The sequence below is a fragment of the Canis lupus genome, chromosome 22, assembly GCF_003254725.2.
Source record: "Canis lupus dingo isolate Sandy chromosome 22, ASM325472v2, whole genome shotgun sequence".
NCBI lineage: Eukaryota > Metazoa > Chordata > Mammalia > Carnivora > Canidae > Canis > Canis lupus.
Window position 1 is genome coordinate 45,424,944 of NC_064264.1, and position 20,095 is coordinate 45,445,038.

General features: G+C 38.4%; 1 protein-coding gene across 1 annotated transcript in view; it reads right to left on the bottom strand.

Moving 5' to 3' along the window:
- Positions 1 to 2,004: 2,004 nt before the first annotated feature.
- DCT (dopachrome tautomerase) overlaps positions 2,005 to 20,095 on the bottom strand; it is a 34,776-nt gene continuing 16,685 nt past the window's right edge. The window contains exons 6-8 of the mRNA XM_035704638.2: positions 19,361 to 19,496; positions 6,381 to 6,582; positions 2,005 to 2,903 (exon numbers count right to left, since the gene is read on the bottom strand). Coding sequence (XP_035560531.1) covers positions 2,731 to 2,903; positions 6,381 to 6,582; positions 19,361 to 19,496 — 511 coding nt within the window. The 3' untranslated portion in view covers positions 2,005 to 2,730. The remainder of the gene's footprint in view (positions 2,904 to 6,380; positions 6,583 to 19,360; positions 19,497 to 20,095) is intronic.

Below are 20,095 nucleotides of genomic sequence, written 5' to 3' on the forward strand. Positions count from 1 at the left end.
AAGCAAGACAGAAATTAGTATCAAAGAATTTTAAAATTAGAAGGGAATTTAATTCACAAAGGAAAGAGGCTATTAGATTTAATTTCACTTCTGAATGTTAACTTTATAAGCATTTCTTTTGAAACAGTAATTCATATACATACAATTTTCTAATTCTGAGGATATAAGCATGTAAAGTGATCTATTCATTTTCTTTAAGGTTAGAGTTTTCCTCCATCATTGAGAAATATAACCAACCCTACAACGCTTCGAAGTATTTTATGAGTTGATTTGCATAATATTCATGTAGGTAAATACTAATTTTTTCATTCTAACAGGTTTGTTCTACCTTTAAATTTCTTAAAAGGTATTCATCATTGACTGACTGTAATGTCAGGAAATGTTAGAAAATTTTATTTCTCTTCTATGAACTATAAAATTAGGAAATCGTTTCTCTTAGGAAGACATTATAAAACATAGTATTTATAAGAAGTTGCATCTGCTACGGATAAAAGTAGCTAAGTATAAATGATTACCCTCTATTTCTACCTCAGATCTTGCTTTAAATAAATCACGTGGGAATACAGTGAATGAAAATTCTGATGTACTGGAAAGGGAAGAGAGAGGTGGTTATTTGCTTTATAGAATTATTCATATGGCTCATCTATAAAAAGTCATTTTTCCTGCTACTTTTATTTTTTATCTTATTTTTTTAAGATGTATTTTATTTATTTTAGAGAGAGAGAGAGAGAGCACACAAGTGGGGGGGGGGCAGAGGGAAGGGAGAATTTGAAGCAGACTCCCAGGGGAGGCCTGAGCCAAAGGCGGCCTCTGTCTTACTACCTTGAGATCAAGACCTGAGGGGAAACAAAGAGTCCCTCCCTCAACTGACTGAGCCACCCAGGTGCCCCTCCCCTACTATTTTTAACATGTAATTAATTTAAAGATAACTTTTTAGAAACACACCTACCATGAAAAGTTATGTCTTCATTTCAACATTTCTCTTTTGGCTTAAAAACAAGATGTAAAACCGTGTTCCCCAACAACCCTGCGTTCAGAGCATAAACCTTCCAGAATGAGTATGTTCATGAAACTTTGCAGTATTTTCCATAGATGCTGTTAAATGCAGGGATTAAGATCTACTTGTGGTGGTGGCTACAAAGGCCCATGCAGGGCTTCAGCCCATGAAGAACTCTAGGCTATCTTGATTCTCATCTGCTGAGCCCACTCTCAGATATGCCTGTAGCTTTATGAGGCTCACTCAGACTCAAATTCGGTTCAGATTGGGCTTTGTCCAGTTCTCTGACTGTCACAGTGTCATTCTGAGGAGATAACACACCTTCTAGTCCCCTCCTCCATATGTAGAAGGCAGCTAGCCCCAGGGTCCTCTTCCCATCCATTCTTTACACACATCCATTCCAGTAGAGAGGAGGTAAAATGAATGGACAGACAGGCTACCTTCTAGAACTTTGGCCTCACCCCTGAAGCACATGTACCAGATAGGAGCAGATGAGATTTACCTTGACATCTCAGTAACTGCCAACTTCTCAGAAGTAGGGATCATCTTGGTAAGTCTGAGCATATTAGTAAAGATGGCTTCATTCTTATCTCTCGTGATATGATGATTATGTAGTGGAATATAACCGTTTAATTCTGAAATGTTATGTTTTGTATGGATGGTTTGCTTCTAAATGATAGGAGTTAGTTGATGAGCATCCCTAAATAACTGTCAGTACAGTGCAGCATTAGTAAAGTCTGAGGTCAACTCTTAAAAATAAACCAACTGCATTATATGTGAATAATTTTTCATCTGAGGTTACCTGCTAAAGAAATTGGTTTGGGACCAGCCAAATGAGAACTCAGAGCAATGGAACTCTAATCAAATTGTTAGGATTCTAGCCTCACAGCCTTTCCCAGCCAGGCTTTCCTGGAAGAAGTGGTTCTATAAGTGTTAGTAGATTTAAAACAGTGTCTAATTAACTAGAAAACTCTGTAATTTATCTCTCATCTATTTATCACTACAGGATCAATGTTTACCCAGCTATTGAATCTCATGATATGTCTACTGTTAAGAACTACAGATTTGGATAAATTCTGGAAAGTCTAATGTACAAAAGAGAACCAAACTGATCATTCATTCATTCATTTATTTATTTTCCATCCTTTTTGGAAAATAAGGCCTATTTTCATCTTTAAGTCCATTTTACAGGCTGGAGAAGACAAAAAAAGAAAGGAGAAAAATAAGCCACAGAAAGATGATCAGGAAGGCACCTAAAAGCATAGATGTTTATAGCTAAACTCATGGAGACTCAAGGAGTACCTGCCACCCCCGGCCCCCACCCCATTACAAAAGGAAGACACTTGGGCTAAGAAAAAAATGAACATGAACCATGTCCAGGTCTCAAATTACACTGACCTGCAAATTAAAATGAATGCTTCTCTTTCAGTTGTGTGTGTGTGTTTCAGAACAAGGAGGCTTGATCAAAATGGGGAATTATTATCAGATACCACAAATTGTCAGCTTTACCTTCGTTTGATGGTAGAGATAGCCTCAAATATCCTAGTCTGTGTTTGTTAAACAACAAGTAAACTAGAAACTCGAGCTAAGCATCCTGTGTATTTGGGATAATCCCTGCAGTGGGGGACTATATGGAACATCTTCAGCTAAAGGAAGAACACTGAGTAATTGTTCATCAGCAAGGTCAGAACTCCAGCTTGGCTCATGCCTCTCTAGAGGAAGGCACGAGATCTCTAGGCTTCTTCTGTGTACTTCTTGTCGCTTAAATGTGTCTCCATTAGGGGTGTATAGCCTTTTCGGAGTCTTCGGTACTGAAGGAAAAACAGCACCACAAAAACACCAACCAAAGCCACCAGCATTCCCATGACCGCCAAGAGGGTTGTGGTCCAAGCTGGAGTTTCTTCAACTGGAATCAAAGCAGAAGAGAAGGTTCTATGATTGGGAGTTTCATCAGCTGAATAGTCTCAGAGAAGAAAAGAATGAACCAATTTGCTTTTCATATGCATTTTTGTTGAAAAAGCAAAACTATACTGGCTAGAATAAAATTTATCTTCTTCCCCACCAACAATGTGTCATATCCACAATTGTTTGTCTTGAGGAAACGGCATTTCATTATTTAAATACAGCTGATTGCATTTTTTAAATTTCTTACAATAAACACTTATACAGAATAAACCCTCCAAGGAAGTATATAACTACTTTTGTGAGTTAGAAACTCATTTGTTAAAGTGGATGTAAAGTAGTATCTGGGGAACTGCAAAATACACAACCCTCAGGTGGAGAAATTCTGCTATTGTCTCTACCTTTTTATAGGGTGATAAATGTGTAAGACAGATCAGATTAGCTATTGTAATAGGAGACATTCAATAGCAGGGCAGATGAAATTTGTATCCATTTAAATAGTTGTGAATAAAATCTGAATTTTCCACCTGATAAAGCTAATACTAGGCCCAAATATATTTTATAAGAACTCTCTACAAAATTAATGGGTTTCATTTTAATATATTTATGCCTATTTGTTGTTTCTTTAAAAATTCTCTTATTCTTGGCCAGCTATTCTGGCCAAATTAAAATTTTTTTAATTTTTTAAAAGATATTATTTATTTGAGAGAGAGCGCGCGCGCGCATGCACAAGCAGGGGGAGGGGCAGCGGGAGAGGGAGAAGCAGATTCCTTACTAAGCAAGAAGCTGGGCTTGATCCCAGAACCCTGGGATCATGACCTGAGCCAAAGGCAGATGCTCAACCAACTGAGCCACCCAGGTTCCCCTTGGCCAGCTATTCTTAAATTCAATTTCTCTGACCAGGGTTCTTATTCTAAACCCTGCATAAGCCTAAATGTAAAAATCTTCCATCTAGTTTTTTCCTCCATTTCGCAGAGGGCCCTTACTCATCCTGAAGGGATTTCTCCAAGATTCTAATTTTTCTCCTCCAGCAATCCAGCATCTGTTGCCAGAACCATCTTCTTAAAACGCAGATGTTTATTCTGACATTTCTTTGTTCAGGAACCAAAATGACTATTCTTTTAATTGTGGAAAAATACATATGATGTAGATTTAACCATCGTAATCATTTTTAAATGCTCAGTTCTGTGGCATTAGCGCATTCACACTGTTGTGCAACCATCACTGCCATCTACCCAACAGGACTTTTTTCAGCTTGCAAAACAGACATAATACCTCCCCAGTGCCCCAGCCCACCAGCCCTCCAGCCCCTGCAACCCCCATTCTACTTTCTGTCTCTATAGGTTTGACTACTCTAGAAAACTCATATAAGTGGAATCATACGGTTTTTACTGTTTTGTGACTGGCATTTTCAGTTAACATAATAGCTTCAAGATTCACACACATTGTAGCATACAGCAGGATTTCCTTCTTTTTTAAGGCTACATAACATTCCATTGTGTGCATACACCACACTTTGTTTATCCATTCATCCATCAATGGATATTGAGTTCTTTCTTTTGTCTATTGTGAATAATGCTACTATAAACAGAGGTTCACAAATAATCTGTTTGAGTACTTGCTTTTAATCCTTTGCTGGCTCGTATGGTAATCTGATGTTTAATTTTTTGAGGAGCTACCATATTGCTTTCCACAGAGGCTAAATACCACTCTACACTCCCACCAGCAGTTCACAAGGGCTCCAATTACTCCACAGCCTCATTGGCACTTGTTATCTACTGCTTTGTCAGTAATAGTCATCCTAATGACGGGAAAGTGGCATCTCATTATGGTTTCTGCCTAGCTTCTAAAGCCCTCCATAATCAGGCTCTTCTCACAGATCCAGACTTAATTCAGGTAATCTTCCCAAGCCTTCTTCTCCAGCCAGGCTTCTTCACGCAGTTCTCTAAACAGACTACACCTTTCAGAACTCTGTCCCCTACCTCTTTTCAATCTAAAATGCTCCCTTCTTTCTGCTTCACCAACAGAAGATCCACTATCTCTTTGAGTTGTTCAAAGACCCATCCCTTTCAAGAAGCTTGTCCCAAATGTCCTACTCCCTTCACCAATCTTCAGCTATCGTTGTCTCCCCAGATAGGATTGTGAATTTCTTTGTCAGACCAATAAATGAAATGTGAATTTGTGTCTTCCCATGTGTCTTCCCACATTCTGGGCATATTTAGACTCTCAGTCTATGCCTGTTAATTGGCTGATGTCAGAGGGACAAAGGCACATCCTAAACTTTGTGATTGTTACTCTATTCAATTCCAGAGAAACAAGAATGAAGTTTCAAAAAGATATCTCAGTTGTCCAAAGAAAGGAAACTTCAAATCAGTAAGGAGAACAGGCAGTCAAGGTTGCAGGACTAGAAGGAAAAGCAAGGGACAGATTCCTGGGTCTGGAAGACTCTGAAGTCAGAGAAAGAGAGAGAGAGAGAGAGAGAGAGATATGAGCTCACAAGTCACTATGATGACACCACAGGCAGAGGTTTAGGGAAAATGGGATAGACACAAATGGGGAAGACTCACCAGTAGATGGACTCTGTGTTTTTTTGGGGTTCTGGACAAAATAAGATATTTTTAATCACATTAGCTTTTCTTTCTCAATCTGTCCTAACATTGCCTAAGTGGCCCATGGAGCTATATTGGGCCCTGGGCCAATAGAAAAATATGTGCCCATATAGACACTTATCAAAACATCTTCCCATATTTTCAACCAAGTGGAAAAAGCCAATAAAAAACCTACAGTGAAAAAACATGACTTAAAGAACTTTAATTAAGAACACATATACATGAATCCCCATGTAGCCCAATCTGTTTGCAGGCCAAGGTCAACCTCATAAACCGACCCAGCAGGGCTTGAAGGGGCTAATTGGAAACAACAGGTCTCATTACAAAACAAACAATAACAGCAGCCTGTCTTTATTTAAAATTTTGAGAGTGTATTCATCTTTTTTGCATTAATTTTGATTTTTCAAAAATAGTGCCTTACATTATTATTTATTTCAATTACTAAAGTTTTTGGTCCCCCCTCCAACTTTGTGCTCAGGGCCAGTGCTGCACTTGCCTTACCCCAAACCCAGCCCTGCCGTCAAGTAACGATTCTCCAAGTCGCAATGATCCCCATCCACATGTGGCTAATGCATTTTGATTTTATTGATTAGACATTTCAAACCACAGCTGGTTTTTTTATTAATTCAGATTATTTACTATATATTTATTATATATTATTATTTATTAATTCAGTCACCAAATCAGTCCCTCTTCTGATGTTTAATTGGTAGTGTAAAGGCTCTTTTGCCTAACCTATATTCTAGAAAACTGCTAATAAAATTAACTAAACCTGAGTACTTGAATTCTAGACCTTGGTTTGCATTTTTAAAAAGAAAGAAAGGTCCTTCAGAAGATGAATGAATTACCCACTTCAAAGTTGTATTTGTTACCTGGTAGATCGATGGCATAGCTGTAGCCAAGTTGGTCTGCAGTTAAAAAGAGTTCTTCATTAGTCACCGGAGGGAAGAAAGGAACCATGTTATACATCCGATTGTGACCGATGGGTGCCAGCTCCTGAGGCCAGGCATCCACAGAAGGATTGGATCTTTTCATCCACTCATCAAAAATGGCATCGGTAAAGGAATGAAGTACCTGCAAGACAATTGAACGTGGCATTGACATTGATCTATCTATTCCAATCAGGCCAGTCTGACTGGAGCTTTCTCTAAAGGGGAATGGGGTTCTTCCTGACATGAGGAGCTTCTCTATACCCAACCTTGTCATAGTGACATACCCACTGACATTTTTAGTTAAGTTTTCAAGGCTGCTTGACATCTCCCCAAACAGGATCATAAACCCCTTTGTCAAGCGAACAAATGAAAGAAAGTTCATTTGCAGATTTAACACTGGTTTGGAAACATCTGATGCTTTCAATAAGTGAGTGTTAATTATTAAGTTGAGGAGAGATGCAAATATGATTAGATATATGTCTTTGGTTTTGGTTTTAATAGAAGAGAAAGAAGAGGCTGTGTTTAACAGTATTAAAATACAAATGAACAGGAAAGAAAGAAAGAAAGAAAGAAAGAAAGAAAGAAAGAAAGAAAGAAAGAAAGAAGGAAGGAAGGAAGGAAGGAAGGAAGGAAGGAAGGAAGGAAGGAAGGAAGGAAGGAGGAAGGAAGGAAGGAAGGAAGGAAGGAAGGAAGGAAGGAAGAAAGAAAGAAAGAAAGAAAGAAAGAAAGAAAGAAAGAAAGAAAGAAAAGAAGGAAGGAAGGAAGGAAGGAAGGAAGGAAGGAAGGAAGGAAGGAAGGAAGGAAGGAAGGAAGGAAGAAGGAAGGAAGAAGGAAGAAGAAAGAAGAAAGAAAGAAAGAAAGAAAGAAAGAAAGAAAGAAAGAAAGAAAGAAAGAAAGAAAGATCTCCAAAATGAGTTTTCAATTTTTCTTCAAGAGGATGGCTCTTCTATGTACTCATTTTATAACCCTCTCATTTAAATTTTCAGTGTTAACGCCAGCAAAACTAAGTCTAAAAAATGTGATGTGCATAGCGCTCATTTTTATTTTCTCAAGGAAGCTATTAAAGTCCTTCTCAAATATAGCAATTATTACATGTCTTAAAATAATTAACAGCAAAAGTTCCACATTTATAGCCCCAATTTTGCAACACGATGTAAATGGGAAAGTTAGCCTTTCTGCTGGGTTCCTCTTTTGTTCCTAGACTGTAAGTTCGAGGACCTAAGGACACTTCTCTTCTCACCCCTGGGTCCTATGTGCTGTCATCCCAGAGCCTGTCACATGGGGGCAGGAGGGTACTGATTCCAATAAATAAATGCTTATGAAATGAATTCATTCACCTAATCAATCACCACTATTCCTTGTACTCCAATTAGAGCACTGACCAAAGTATACTATAACTTGTTACTTATTTATCTATTTTCCTTAACAACACCCCTAACTCATAAAGGTCAGAGATCAGGTCTTTTCACCTGTGAAGCATCGGTTTAGCATTCAACCCAGACAGAATCAATGTTTAATAAGGATTTGTTGCCTGAAGACAGTGTCACGCAAAGCAGTTTTATCTTTTGTACAGTTCAACTAAAGAGGCTCCTTTCTAACTGGTGCTGTTTCCTCAGCTTGCAATACCATTTCTTCTGTTTTCTGGTATCAGTCTATCAAAGACCAATGCAATGGTCCCTGCCCTGAAGCATTTTCCCTGATTGCTCCCAGCCTGGATTCATAACTTCTTGTACTTCTCAAACACTTAAGTGCATTGCCCTGCTGGCTTGTGTTGCTGTTGTTTACTTATGAAATAATATTTTCAAATCTTACCCGAGGGTCCTTGTAGTTACTTCCCCTATCAGGCAACAGCGAGAACTTTCTACCTGCATTATCTCACATGACTACATACAGGATAGTTAAAGGAATCAAGTGATTTACTCAAGGGATTCTTTTTTCCAAATGGATTTTTACAGTTCATGGCAGAGACAATCCTCTTAAAAACAAAAACATCAAATTTTAAGAACTGGGCTTTTGCAGAGATAAAAGATTTTTCTAAATTCTAAAAATCTTAGCTTTGAATAACAAAACTGAAGCTCCAAAGAAATAAAGGTATAATGTTTATTGTATAAGCATCGACTTTGGAAGACACGTGCTAATGCAAGTGATCAATGTTTCCTACAAGGAGAGTTTAGAAAAAGTCACCAGCCCTGGTAAAAGAGCTAAATGTTAGTTGTTGGTGTAGGTTGCTGAAAAGGTACCTTATGTCCTGAATCCTGGGAACTCCAGATAAGGTTAGAAGTTTCCCACACAGAAAAGTTATGCTTCATCTTACAGCTGCAGCCTGGGGAGCCTGCCAGCTTCAAATAGAACTTTTGCCATGAGCATGGAGCCCAAGAAAGATGGAATGCCTAAGGATAACAAGCACTAAGAGTTGCTTACCAAATTTCCACTCTCCTCTTTTTCCTCTGTAACCTCCTTTGAATTCTGAGTGAAGCAATGTATCAAACTATGTCTGAGACTGAACTAGGAGTCACTAGACATGACTTCTAAGAAAGGTCTTTAAAGGTAGTGGTCTCAGCTTAAAAATGGCCCTCTTTCCCTTTCCATTTATCCTTGCTGTTTCCTGGAACATGGATGTGATGGTTGGTGCTGCAGCAGTCATCTTAATTACCAGTGAACAAAGTTAGGAAAAGAAGCCACTCACCCAAGGTGGTAGAGCAAAGATACAGAAGGGGCCATCATGACTATAGAGGTACTATACCAGCCCTGGACTGCCTGCCACTGGGGATCTTTTACATTAGGAGAAAAATAAACCTCTTTTTTGCTTGGGTTTCTATAACAGGTTTTCTGTTCTAAGCAGCTGAACCAAATCCTAAGTGATAGGCAGGGAAAGTGTCTAGGGGTGTACCAGAGTATATTTGCCAAAGAAGGTCACACGGTATCTCCTGAGCTTTTAGATACTGAGTTCAAGTCAGAGATCAAATTGTGGTTAGAAGAAGAGACAAGGAACTCTCAGGACATAGAAAGGTCCAGATTCAGTGCTGCAAGAGGCAAATAACTTTTGGAAAACACCAGAATTCACCCAGTGTAAAATTTAAATAATTAAGGAGGGGACAAGACTCTGCAGCAATTCATAATTTGGAGAGATAAAAGATCAGGGAAAAATAATGAGAGATTATAGGTCTCGGAAGGGCTATAAAATATTTTACAATAAATGCTCTGGTAGGAACTATATACAGAGCACCCAATTTATAGAAGGTAGTAAAAGAGGCTAGTGTGTGCCAAGAAGATGCAAAGAATGCAATAAACAAAATGCTGCAAGCAATAACGTATCCACAGCCATAAAGAGAAGTAAGTAGTGCAACCTGTAGAATAGGCATTTTTGTTAGAGTTGTCAACATTGTTCCTAAACAAGATACCTTGAATTGCTCTTGAGAAACTAATAGTATCTTTGTTTGACATAAGTTAAAAATGAGCTCAGTTAAAGTCTCTGTAAGGCTAAGTACAATTTGAGGGTAATAAATAAAAGCCAAAGTAAAGTAACAGTATACCGTTGTTGCCTTATATCTGCTATAGAAGTACATAGTTATATTTTGATATTAAATATTGAGTGCTTCAGATATGAGGTTACAATTTTGGTTTACAAACCCATTCTATCTTGCTCCAACAACATAAGGATAGGTACAGGAAGAAACAAACTTTCACCTTGGAGGCAGTATTGAAGAAAATGTGGGGCAGCCTGGGTGGCTCAGCGATTTAGCACCTCCCTCAGCCCAGGGCGTGATCCTGGAGACCTGGGATCAAGTCCCACAGTCAGGTTCCCTGCATGGAGCCTGCTTCTCCCTCTGCCTGTGTCTCTGCCTCTCTCTCTCTCTCTCTCTCTCTCTGTGTGTGTGTGTGTGTGTGTGTCTCATGAATAAATGAATAAATAAAATCTTTAAAAAAAAAAAAAGGAAAATGTGATTCCATGGGCTTTCAAGGTAAAAATTTTTTTAAATGCAACCCTTGTAGAAAAAAAGTAATCAATCAATGGCTATTGTGTTTGCAGGCATAAAAGTACTTGAATAAAATACAAGGAAAGCATGCATATATTTTTCAGGATCACTGGAAGATAAAGTTACTATCAGACTCAACCTTAACTTAGATGTCTGCATCTGCACATTCGGATTCTTGCCACAATGACTGACACCAGTATGTTGCCAAAGACCAGAACATTGTGATTTTCACCACTTGTGTTCATGCATTACTATCCAGAAGACATCATTCATAGTCAGAGTGACTCTTATTGTAGTAATGTCTTGCTCCTCTGAGAACTCATATGTGATAGACACCCATTTAAAACTTAAGGTAGGGGTGTCTGGTTGGCTCAGTCAGTTCAGCATCCAACTCTTGATTTTGGCTCAGGTCATGATCTCAGGGTCACGGGATCGAGCCCTGCAGCAGGCTCCACACTCAACATGAAATCTCCTTGTCCCTCTCCCTCTGTTCCTCCTCTCTCTCTCTCTCTCTCTCTCTTTCTCTCTCTCTCTTTCAAATAAATAAAGTCTTTAAAAAAAAACACTTAAGGTAGAAAGCATAAATAAAAAGTCAAGACAAAAGTTGTAAATAAAAGAATCCGTAATTGTAATTCCCAAAACCTCTCTCATCACACTTACTATTTCATGATGATATTTATTTACTCTTGCCTTGTTCTACCAAGAATTTGAGGCAATGTACTATCAGAATATTGGCTTTACATTCCTTAAAGTAGCCATATGTAATAAGGCATGAAATAGTTCAACACCCCCGCTCCCCGCCCTATTTAGCTGACTCAGCTGGGACACAGGGAGGTGGATATGCCATAGATAGCACATTCAGTGAGAGACTTAAGCAATCTGAAAAAAGGATATTTGAGCAATAATAGTCCTCCAGGCAGTGCTCTGCCAGGATAGTGTGTGTTTTCCATTTTGCCAATATTTTTTCTCCCTAGCCTTTCCTACCTTCTTTCTCACTGCATCCTGAACAGACAAAATTGAAGACATTTTTCAGGCATTTTGGAGGAGTCACGCTGAAAAAGCACCTTTTCGGGTGCATGGGTGGCTCAGCTGGTTAGGCGTCTGCCTTCGGTCCTGGGATGGAGCTGCTACATTGGGCTCCCTGCTCAGTGGAGAGTCTACTTCTCCTTCTGCCTCTGCCCTGCCCCACCACCGCTCACGCTCTCTCTTTCTCTCTCAAATAAATAAATAAAATCTTAAAAAAAAAAAAAAAGAAAAAGAGCATCCTTTCTACACATATGAATATAATGGCATTGTATACAAAATACACATAAGTATACATAAAATGTATGCAATATATGTTGTATGTAAGATACATTAGCATGTATATAAAAAGAAATATCAATTATGTGTGGTGACAGATGAAAACTGTATGAATTGTGATGACTGTTTTTATGAGATATACAAATATTGAGTAATTATGTTGTACACCTGCAACTAACTTAATTTTATATGTCAGTTATATTTCAATTTAAAAAAGAAATGCTAGTTGAGCCTTTGAGGAAGAAAGCTTATACTTTAAGAATTAAATTTGGAACACATACAAACAGAGGACTACAAGAAGTTCTGCTATTAGTAGAACATCCTCAGAAGAAGTCACTGATTCAGTCATTAGCACATGGGAGGGAGAGAACAAAGGTGATGTTAGCAGAGATTCTAGAGAAGAACTGAGATACTTCCAGGCCATTCATGTCTAAGGAATTACCAAAGCTCTAGGAGAAAGGAATCCAAATCAATGCTATAACCACTTTAAATTTGTATATAAATGTGGTTTGTCATTATACTACTTAATTTCATCAATGATGAAGAGTATGTAGTTCACCTCAGTATAGGTTTCATTTTTCTCAATACAGCATGGGTCTATCCTTATAAAGTTAAGAGCTGAAAAGAATTTCTTCAGGCGTCATTTAGCCCCTGCCAAGTTAAAAAACCAAATTATCTCCTAGACCAAGCATATAGCAATCGTGCCACCTTGGGATTCTCTGCCCAAGCAGCCCAACCTTATCCAATACCTCAGGTCTTATAAAATTCACCAAGGTGTCACACTCCTTAGGAACTGGTGACTTTATCTCAATTGTTTAAAAATACATACATTAATTAAACAAATGTAGAATTATTTAACCTTCTGGAGGGCAATCTGTCAGTATTCACTGATATTTCAGATGCATTTATTTAATCTTTGACCTATTCTCCTGACTTATGCTATATGTTCATGCACTGTAATGTTGTTTGCAAAGTGAGAGATTAGAAACCACCTACACGACCATCAAAAGACAACTGGTTAAAAATTTCAGGATAAAGCCATCCTATAGAATACCATACAGCTATACAAAAGGAACTGGAATGGCCTTTATGAACTGAAATGGAATGATTTAGAATAATGAAAAAATACAAATAGAAACAATGAAGTCACAGAAGTGTCTAAGTATGCTACAATTCAGATAACATATTTGCTTGTATATTTATAAAATAAATCTGGAAGAATAGGGAAAAATGATAATGGCCAGCTGGGAGATGGTAGTGATACAGAGACTTCATTTTACATCTTTTATATTTGAACTCCTTCTGTGCATTATCTATTTTAAAATTTCAAAAAGAAAATATTTAGGAAACTAAGTAACAGCCTAAAATGTGTACATTATAAGTACAATTGTATGAACATAGAATATAAGAGGAAATAAGCAGAAAATTGAGACTAAATTACAGACAGTTAAAAACCTTTTTGCCAATATTTCTGAAACTCTCAATTATTAAAAATTGTTAAACTATTTAAAAATTAACATAAAAGGTAGGCAATGTTAAATACTCAAGTTATTAGCTTAAGTATGCTTTTTTAAAAAGATTCATTTACTTTTTTTGAGGGGGTGGGGGAAGAGGCAGAGGAAGAGAGAGAAAATCTCCAGCAGATTCCCCAGTGAGCAAGGAGCCTGATGTGGGGCTTGATCTCATAACCCTGAGATTCTGACTTAAGCCAAAATCAAGAGTCAGATGCTTAACCGACTGATATGCTTTTTCTTTTGTAAGAAAGAGAAACAAAATGGATCCATTTGAAGTGCTTCACTCCTAGAGAGAGAAAAGCAATGTCCTATATACTTCTCTTTAAAAATTTTAACTAAACTCAAACTAATTCACAAGTATTTTGTATGTTATTATGACCTATTCATTTTACTAATTTTATTACAGCCTAGAACAGTAGAGTCAGAAAGGGATTAACTTCACATAGTCCATTAGATTCTTATTTTTAGAAACTCATTTTCACTTTTCTTGCTTTTTTTCCCTAAATTAATGGAGCTATTTTATCCAACTATTAGTCATAGTCAAGAAATATAAACAATGATAAGACTCTGTGTACATCTTATCCCATGTAGAATTTCAGTGTAGGAGGTGACAAACACATGAACTATGCAGTGAGTATTAGCCATGCAACCTATGACGTCCCCAATCACTTAGGAATGGAAAGAATTAGAACTTGCCAGATGTACCTTTCTAAAAGACTAACATCCAAATGCAGCCCGAAGAAGAATTGCTTTGAAACAGAGGAAAATATTTAGTCTCTAACATAGTTTCTTTCTTGGCAGTTAACTCAACTATTTAACTTGAGGGTCTATTGGTCTTTCTCTCCCCCGCCACTGCTAGATTATGCCTAGATTCAATATTGAAGACAGCACTATTTAGCATTTCTGTGACCTAATCTTACTTTCCATGATAAATATGTGCATTTCCTTCAATTACCTTATGAATTATTAGGACTTCAGAGACTGGTTTCAGAGTTTTTCCTGTATTTTAACATTGTATCTTTTACTCATTATTGTGATCACATACAACTTTGTACCTCTCTTGCTTGAAGAGATTTCACTAAAATAATTTTAATAAATGTTGTATGTAATATATTTGCATAAATTGCCCTGTGAATTTGAAATTCCAGAAGCTGTCACTCTTTTAATTGAAATGATTTAACCTGGATCTCAATATGTGCAAAAGTCATTTAAGCTTGAAATGGTCTCAACATGAAACTATATAAATAGCCTAAAGTAATTGTGAGTTCTGGAACTAGTGCTGAAACACTGCACGCCTGCAACAACAGCAAAAAAAAAAAAAAAGGCTGTGGCTTTTTGTCTATTTATATGCATAGGACAACTTATATCAAAGAAAAACAGAATTTTAAATATTCAAGGTATTAAAAGTAATGAAGATGAGGATGATTAAACGTCTAGTATGTTGCATTACATGTAAGTCACAGAATTCCTCATCCATAAAATCATAATGTGGGTTCTCCTAGAACAGGAAGAGAAATATGATAGAGAGAAAATACTGCAGAGAGGGAACATTGATTCCTTAGAGCAGGATTTGGCAAACTAAAACCTGTGGACTAGGCTCTCTTTTGAGAGAGAGAGAGAGGGAATGGAGTGGGGGGCAGAGGGAAGGGAGGAGAATCCCAAGCAGGCTCCACACTCAGATCAAGCCCAATGCAGGACTCAGTCTCATAACCCTGAGGTCATGATCCAAGCCAAAATCAAGAGTCAGATGCTTAACCAACTGAGCCACCCAGGTGCCCTTCACCACCTGTTTTTTAAATAAAGTTTTATTAGACCACCACACTGATTCATTCATGTATTGTCTATTCAAGTATTGGCTGCTTTCACGCCACAGTGGCAGCTTTCAGTAGTTGCGACAGAGAGCATTTGGCCTGCATTCACGGAAAAGTGGTGCCTAGCCCTACACACTTACTGAGCAGCCTCCTAATAAGGAGATAAGATGTAACAATCCTTGAAACTTAAGGTGTTGAAAAGCAAGTCACTGGCATCACCCTTGTTTCCTTTAGTAGGAGAGAAAGGTTGTATGTGGACATATAATCCTCAATTTGTCAGAAGATTGTGCTGTTCTATTTATAATATTTTGAAGTACTGGATAAAGAGTACTGTGACTTTTTTTCTCATGAATATAGACTGTGTATAAATTATATAGTTGAAAATATGTTTTATAAACTTAGAGAAATACAGTATAGATAAGCAGATTTAAAGATATAGAGCAGAAGGAAGACACAAGTACTGCATGGCATAAGCTGACGGCTGAGATAAGAGCCAGAAAAATGATGTGAAATAACAGGTTAGAACCAATAAATAAGGCAAGCATCCTCCAGAAGAAACTAAGATGGCTGTGGAGAACTTGCACACAAGCCTCTGCTTTGCTGGAGGTTGGGATCAAGAATTCACATTTCTGATAACTCCTTCATGTTTTGCTACACACAAATATGAGGGAAGAAACACTTTTTAAAAAAAAATTTTTTTATTTATTTATGATAGTCACACACACAGAGAGAGAGAGAGACAGAGAGAGACAGAGAGAGGCAGAGACACAGGCAGAGGGAGAAGCAGGCTCCATGCACCGGGAGCCCGACGTAGGATTCGATCCCAGGTCTCCAGGATCGTGCCCTGGGCCAAAGGCAGGCGCCAAATCGCTGCACCACCCAGGGATCCCAAGAAACACTTTTTAGAAAGAAAGAACAATTCCATCAACTGCTCTGTTTTTGCATTTCCCACAGCTCACCCTTCCCAGGCATTCACCTATCTGGGAATCCAGAAAGCTACCTAGACCTTCACACCACCAGGCAAGCCTAGAGCATTGTGAGCTATACCTTTACCCTCCCTCTTCATATCTCCTTTTTTGTACCCTGGGTGGAGTAAAAATAATAAATCATCTTTGAAATACCTAAGTATTTCTTGTCAGTAAAATTGCCTTAGGGCACAACAGTCTGTTATGGAGAACAAGATAAAGAAATCTTAATTAAGGCTTGGAAATTCAGAGCCAACATACAGTTCTTTAATTCTTTCCCAGCGACTACGGTAAGAACACATTATTGTTTTATAATTTTTGTATTGTATTTGGCAGTTTCTAAGGCAGTCTCATATTATTCTAATCTATTAAGTGTTGCCTTAATGAGCACACCTCTCTCCTCTAACACCACATCAAGCCCTGTGACCTGCCCTTTGCAGCATAGGAAACAGAGCCTCCACACAGTTCAGTGAGACTCCCAAAATTACACAATTCAGGACTAAATAAAAAACTTATTTAATTTTTAATCCAGGGCTCTTTTGACGTGGCCTCCCTGGAGTCCAAAAAACAAACTGCTGTAAACTGATGGTTTCAGGAAACATTATGATATGGACTGAATTATGGCCCTCTCAAAATCAAATGTTGAAGCCCTAACCCCCAATGAGACTGTATTCAGAGATGGGACCTACAAGGAGGTTATTGGGTTAAACACAGTCATGTGTGTGGGGCCCTGAGATTATAGGACTAGTGTTCTTGTAAGAAGAAACACCCACGAGAAAACTCATTACCTCTCTCTCCACTATGTAAGAACACAGCACCAAGGAGGCAGTGGTCTGTAAGCTAGGAAGAGGGCTTTCACCAGGAACTATGGCATTCAGTGCCTTGCTCTTGGACTTTCAGCCTCCAGAACTGTGAGATATAAATTTCTGTTGTTTAACAGTCTATTTTATTTTTGTCATGGCAACCCAAGCAGACTAAGATACATTGATAAAATTAACATTACGGTTAGGAAAACTCTGGAAAAAGTGCTTATTACTATACAATCTATACTAATAACAATTCATCAAAATACTCTCAAAAAAAAAAAAAAAAAGGACCAGTGGTGCAATTTCTTCTTCTAATTGCTCAGAAACCATCAATCCAAGACACACAACCCTGAAAACAGACCATGTTAAAATAGTGGGTAATGAGTTAAGTATCTGTAAAGTGGAGATGGTTGGAGGGGGTTAGCAGCTAGAATACAAATTTTTAAGATATCTAAAGGTTCTAAGCCAACTCTGGGGAGCTGTATTTAAGGGGTGAAAAAAGCAACCCCAGACATCCTGGAGCTGGCCTGGCACTGTCTGGGAGGCCCTTGGTAAACACATTTTTAAAACTAACAAAACTTGGATTCTTTACAATCCCAGTGTCAAGTTTCTTTCTGTTTTTCCTTTTGTTCTAAAGTGAGACAGAAATCAGATTCAAGCATATCAAGCGGGGGGTCATCACACTTTGAATTTTAAAGAACTATGAGATTTCACCCTAGTCAACAGCAGCCCGCTGTCCTGGCTGTATTTACTCTCAGGGATATGAAGCCAATTAAGAAATTAAGAAGCATCAGGGGTTTTTATTAGCTCAATGGTTGAGCATCTGCTTTCGGCTCAGGGTGTGATACTGGGGTCCTGGAATCGAGTCCTGCATCGGGCTCCCTGCATGGAGCCTGCTTCTCCCTCTGCCTGCGTCTCTGCCTCTCACTGTGTCTCCCATGAATAAATAAATAAATAAATAAATAAATAAATACATACATACATACAATTTTTTAAAAGATCTTATTTATTTATTCATGAGAGGCAGAGAGAGAGAGAGAGAGAGAGGCAGAGACACAGGCAGAGGGAGAAGCAGGCTCCATGCAGGGAGCCTGACATGGGACTCGATCCGGGGTCTACAGGATCACACCCCGGGCCGAAGGCAGGCACTAAACAGCTGAGCCACCCAGGGATCCCTCTTTTTTTTTTTTTTTTAAATTAAGAAACACCAAATGTGGCTTTTATATTAACTAAAGGCATGTGTCCTTTTTCTATCCAGCCCTCCTTCCTCACTCTCCACCCCTCTGCTGACTAACACAAACTTTCTTTCCTGCAGGGAGCTCCCTAGAGTGGAGTGTGTGGGGGTTCACACACCTGCCCCGACAGAGGGGATGAACATGTGACCTTGCTCTGGCCAATCAGAATACCTCATTCCCCTTGCCACACTGGTTCACAGAAGGCAGATCATCCAGGCCTGGCCAATCCTGAGACTGTTCTCCGTTACTATGGTAACATGGCTGCTCCCCCACTTGCTAAGCTGGTTGCATGCAGGTTCGTGGCTGCTGTTGGCTAGCTCAATTCCACGTGGGAAGAGGTTGCTTATGAAGACAGGGACAGAGCTGACATCATTTGAGCCCACAGATTCAGCAATACCTGAAACCAGCAGCACTCGTCAGTTTCCCAGTTATTTAAGTCAATAAATTAATTTTTCTCCTAAATTAGTTTGAGTAGAATCTGTTCATTTGCAAGCAAAAAAGAAATGGCTGAATATACCTGCAACTTTGCAAACTGACCCAAATCAATTTTTCTGTTCACGAGCGGGTGTTCATAGTGGGTGTGTATTGCCATAGTCCTCACCATCTCGAATAAACTTGTTACTAGGTGACATATAATCATGAAAGCAAGACCAGATTCTGGTAAACCTACATTGATCAACAAGTAGACACCGAATGAGTAAAAGAACCTGTTCTTGTACACCCAGGGAGGTTCACACTCTCTTCTGACAAGTGTCTTACATGGAAGGTTCAGTCCAAACTGGGACACAATGATATTATGACCCCAGGAGTAGCTCATTTTTAGGCATAATGCTTTGTGAAGAGAGGGGGCCAGGGCCAAACACCAAACAGAGCTGTGGACTTCGTGTGCTGCTCCAAAGGTGCCAGGTGGCTGGGCTTCGTGCAAGAGTCATGGTGGTTCTACACTCATCTTCAGCATCACTCATTTTATCACTGAAAAATTATTGTCATTATACTAACTTGTTATATAAATTATGCTAAATTGTGATATAATATCATTATGCTAACTTATGAATCCACCTCTCAACTATAAACTCCTGTCTGGTGTCATTCCAAAACTAAACATCTCTAAAGCATGGGTGTGTGAAAAGGGGAGTTTAAATACTATCTAACCACCTCTAGGGTGGAGAATAAATAAATTTACATATGAATACGTCCCTTTGTTCACAAAGAGAATAAAACACACACCAAACCTTAATCTTACTGAAAAGCAAATAAATCCAACATCAAATGTAGAAAATTTTTCATCTATTCTGAGCCTTTGAACATACCACAAAAACAGGATCATTGGCAGCAGAATGTGGCAAAGCGCTTGTCCCATTCAAGAAGGAATGAACCAAGTTGTGTAGGCTCATCACTTGAGAGTCCAGGATTCCATTTGCTTTATCAAATCCTTCCAGGGCATTCCTGAGAGAAAATCAGTTTGTCAATGACAACAGTTACAATTGACAAAGGTCTCTTTTTATTGTTTCTAACCTAAATAATAGTCTTCTAACTTGATATGGGGTAGGGAAATGGGCAGCTCTGTCATAGCTAATTAACTACAAATTAACCCCAACTTTTAATGATGATCTTCTATACGGGGCGGAAACTCTTAATCAATGCTACTTTTGCACCTGCTCAGTTGGATTAAACCTCTTTTATGTACTGTATGACAATTCTTCATATCTTTCTTCTGTGCCAGACTATGATCTCCTAGAGCACACAGACTGTTTTTTTCAGATTTTCATTGCCAGAGCTCAGTACCATGCCCAGCATAGGCTCTGTGATCAGAAATATTTTTTGAATTAACATATAATCTTATATTCCCATTTTTCAACTAAGTAAACCTCTAGCTTGACTATAATATATTCAGCATTCTAAATTCAGCTCAACCAAATTCCTCCTATCCTTGTCTTTTCCTCCTCCTCATTTTTAGGAAATTCAAATTGTCCTTATCCTAACTCAGTGATCCTCAAATTTAAGCATATATGGGAATCACTGGAAAAAAACACATATTTCATGCC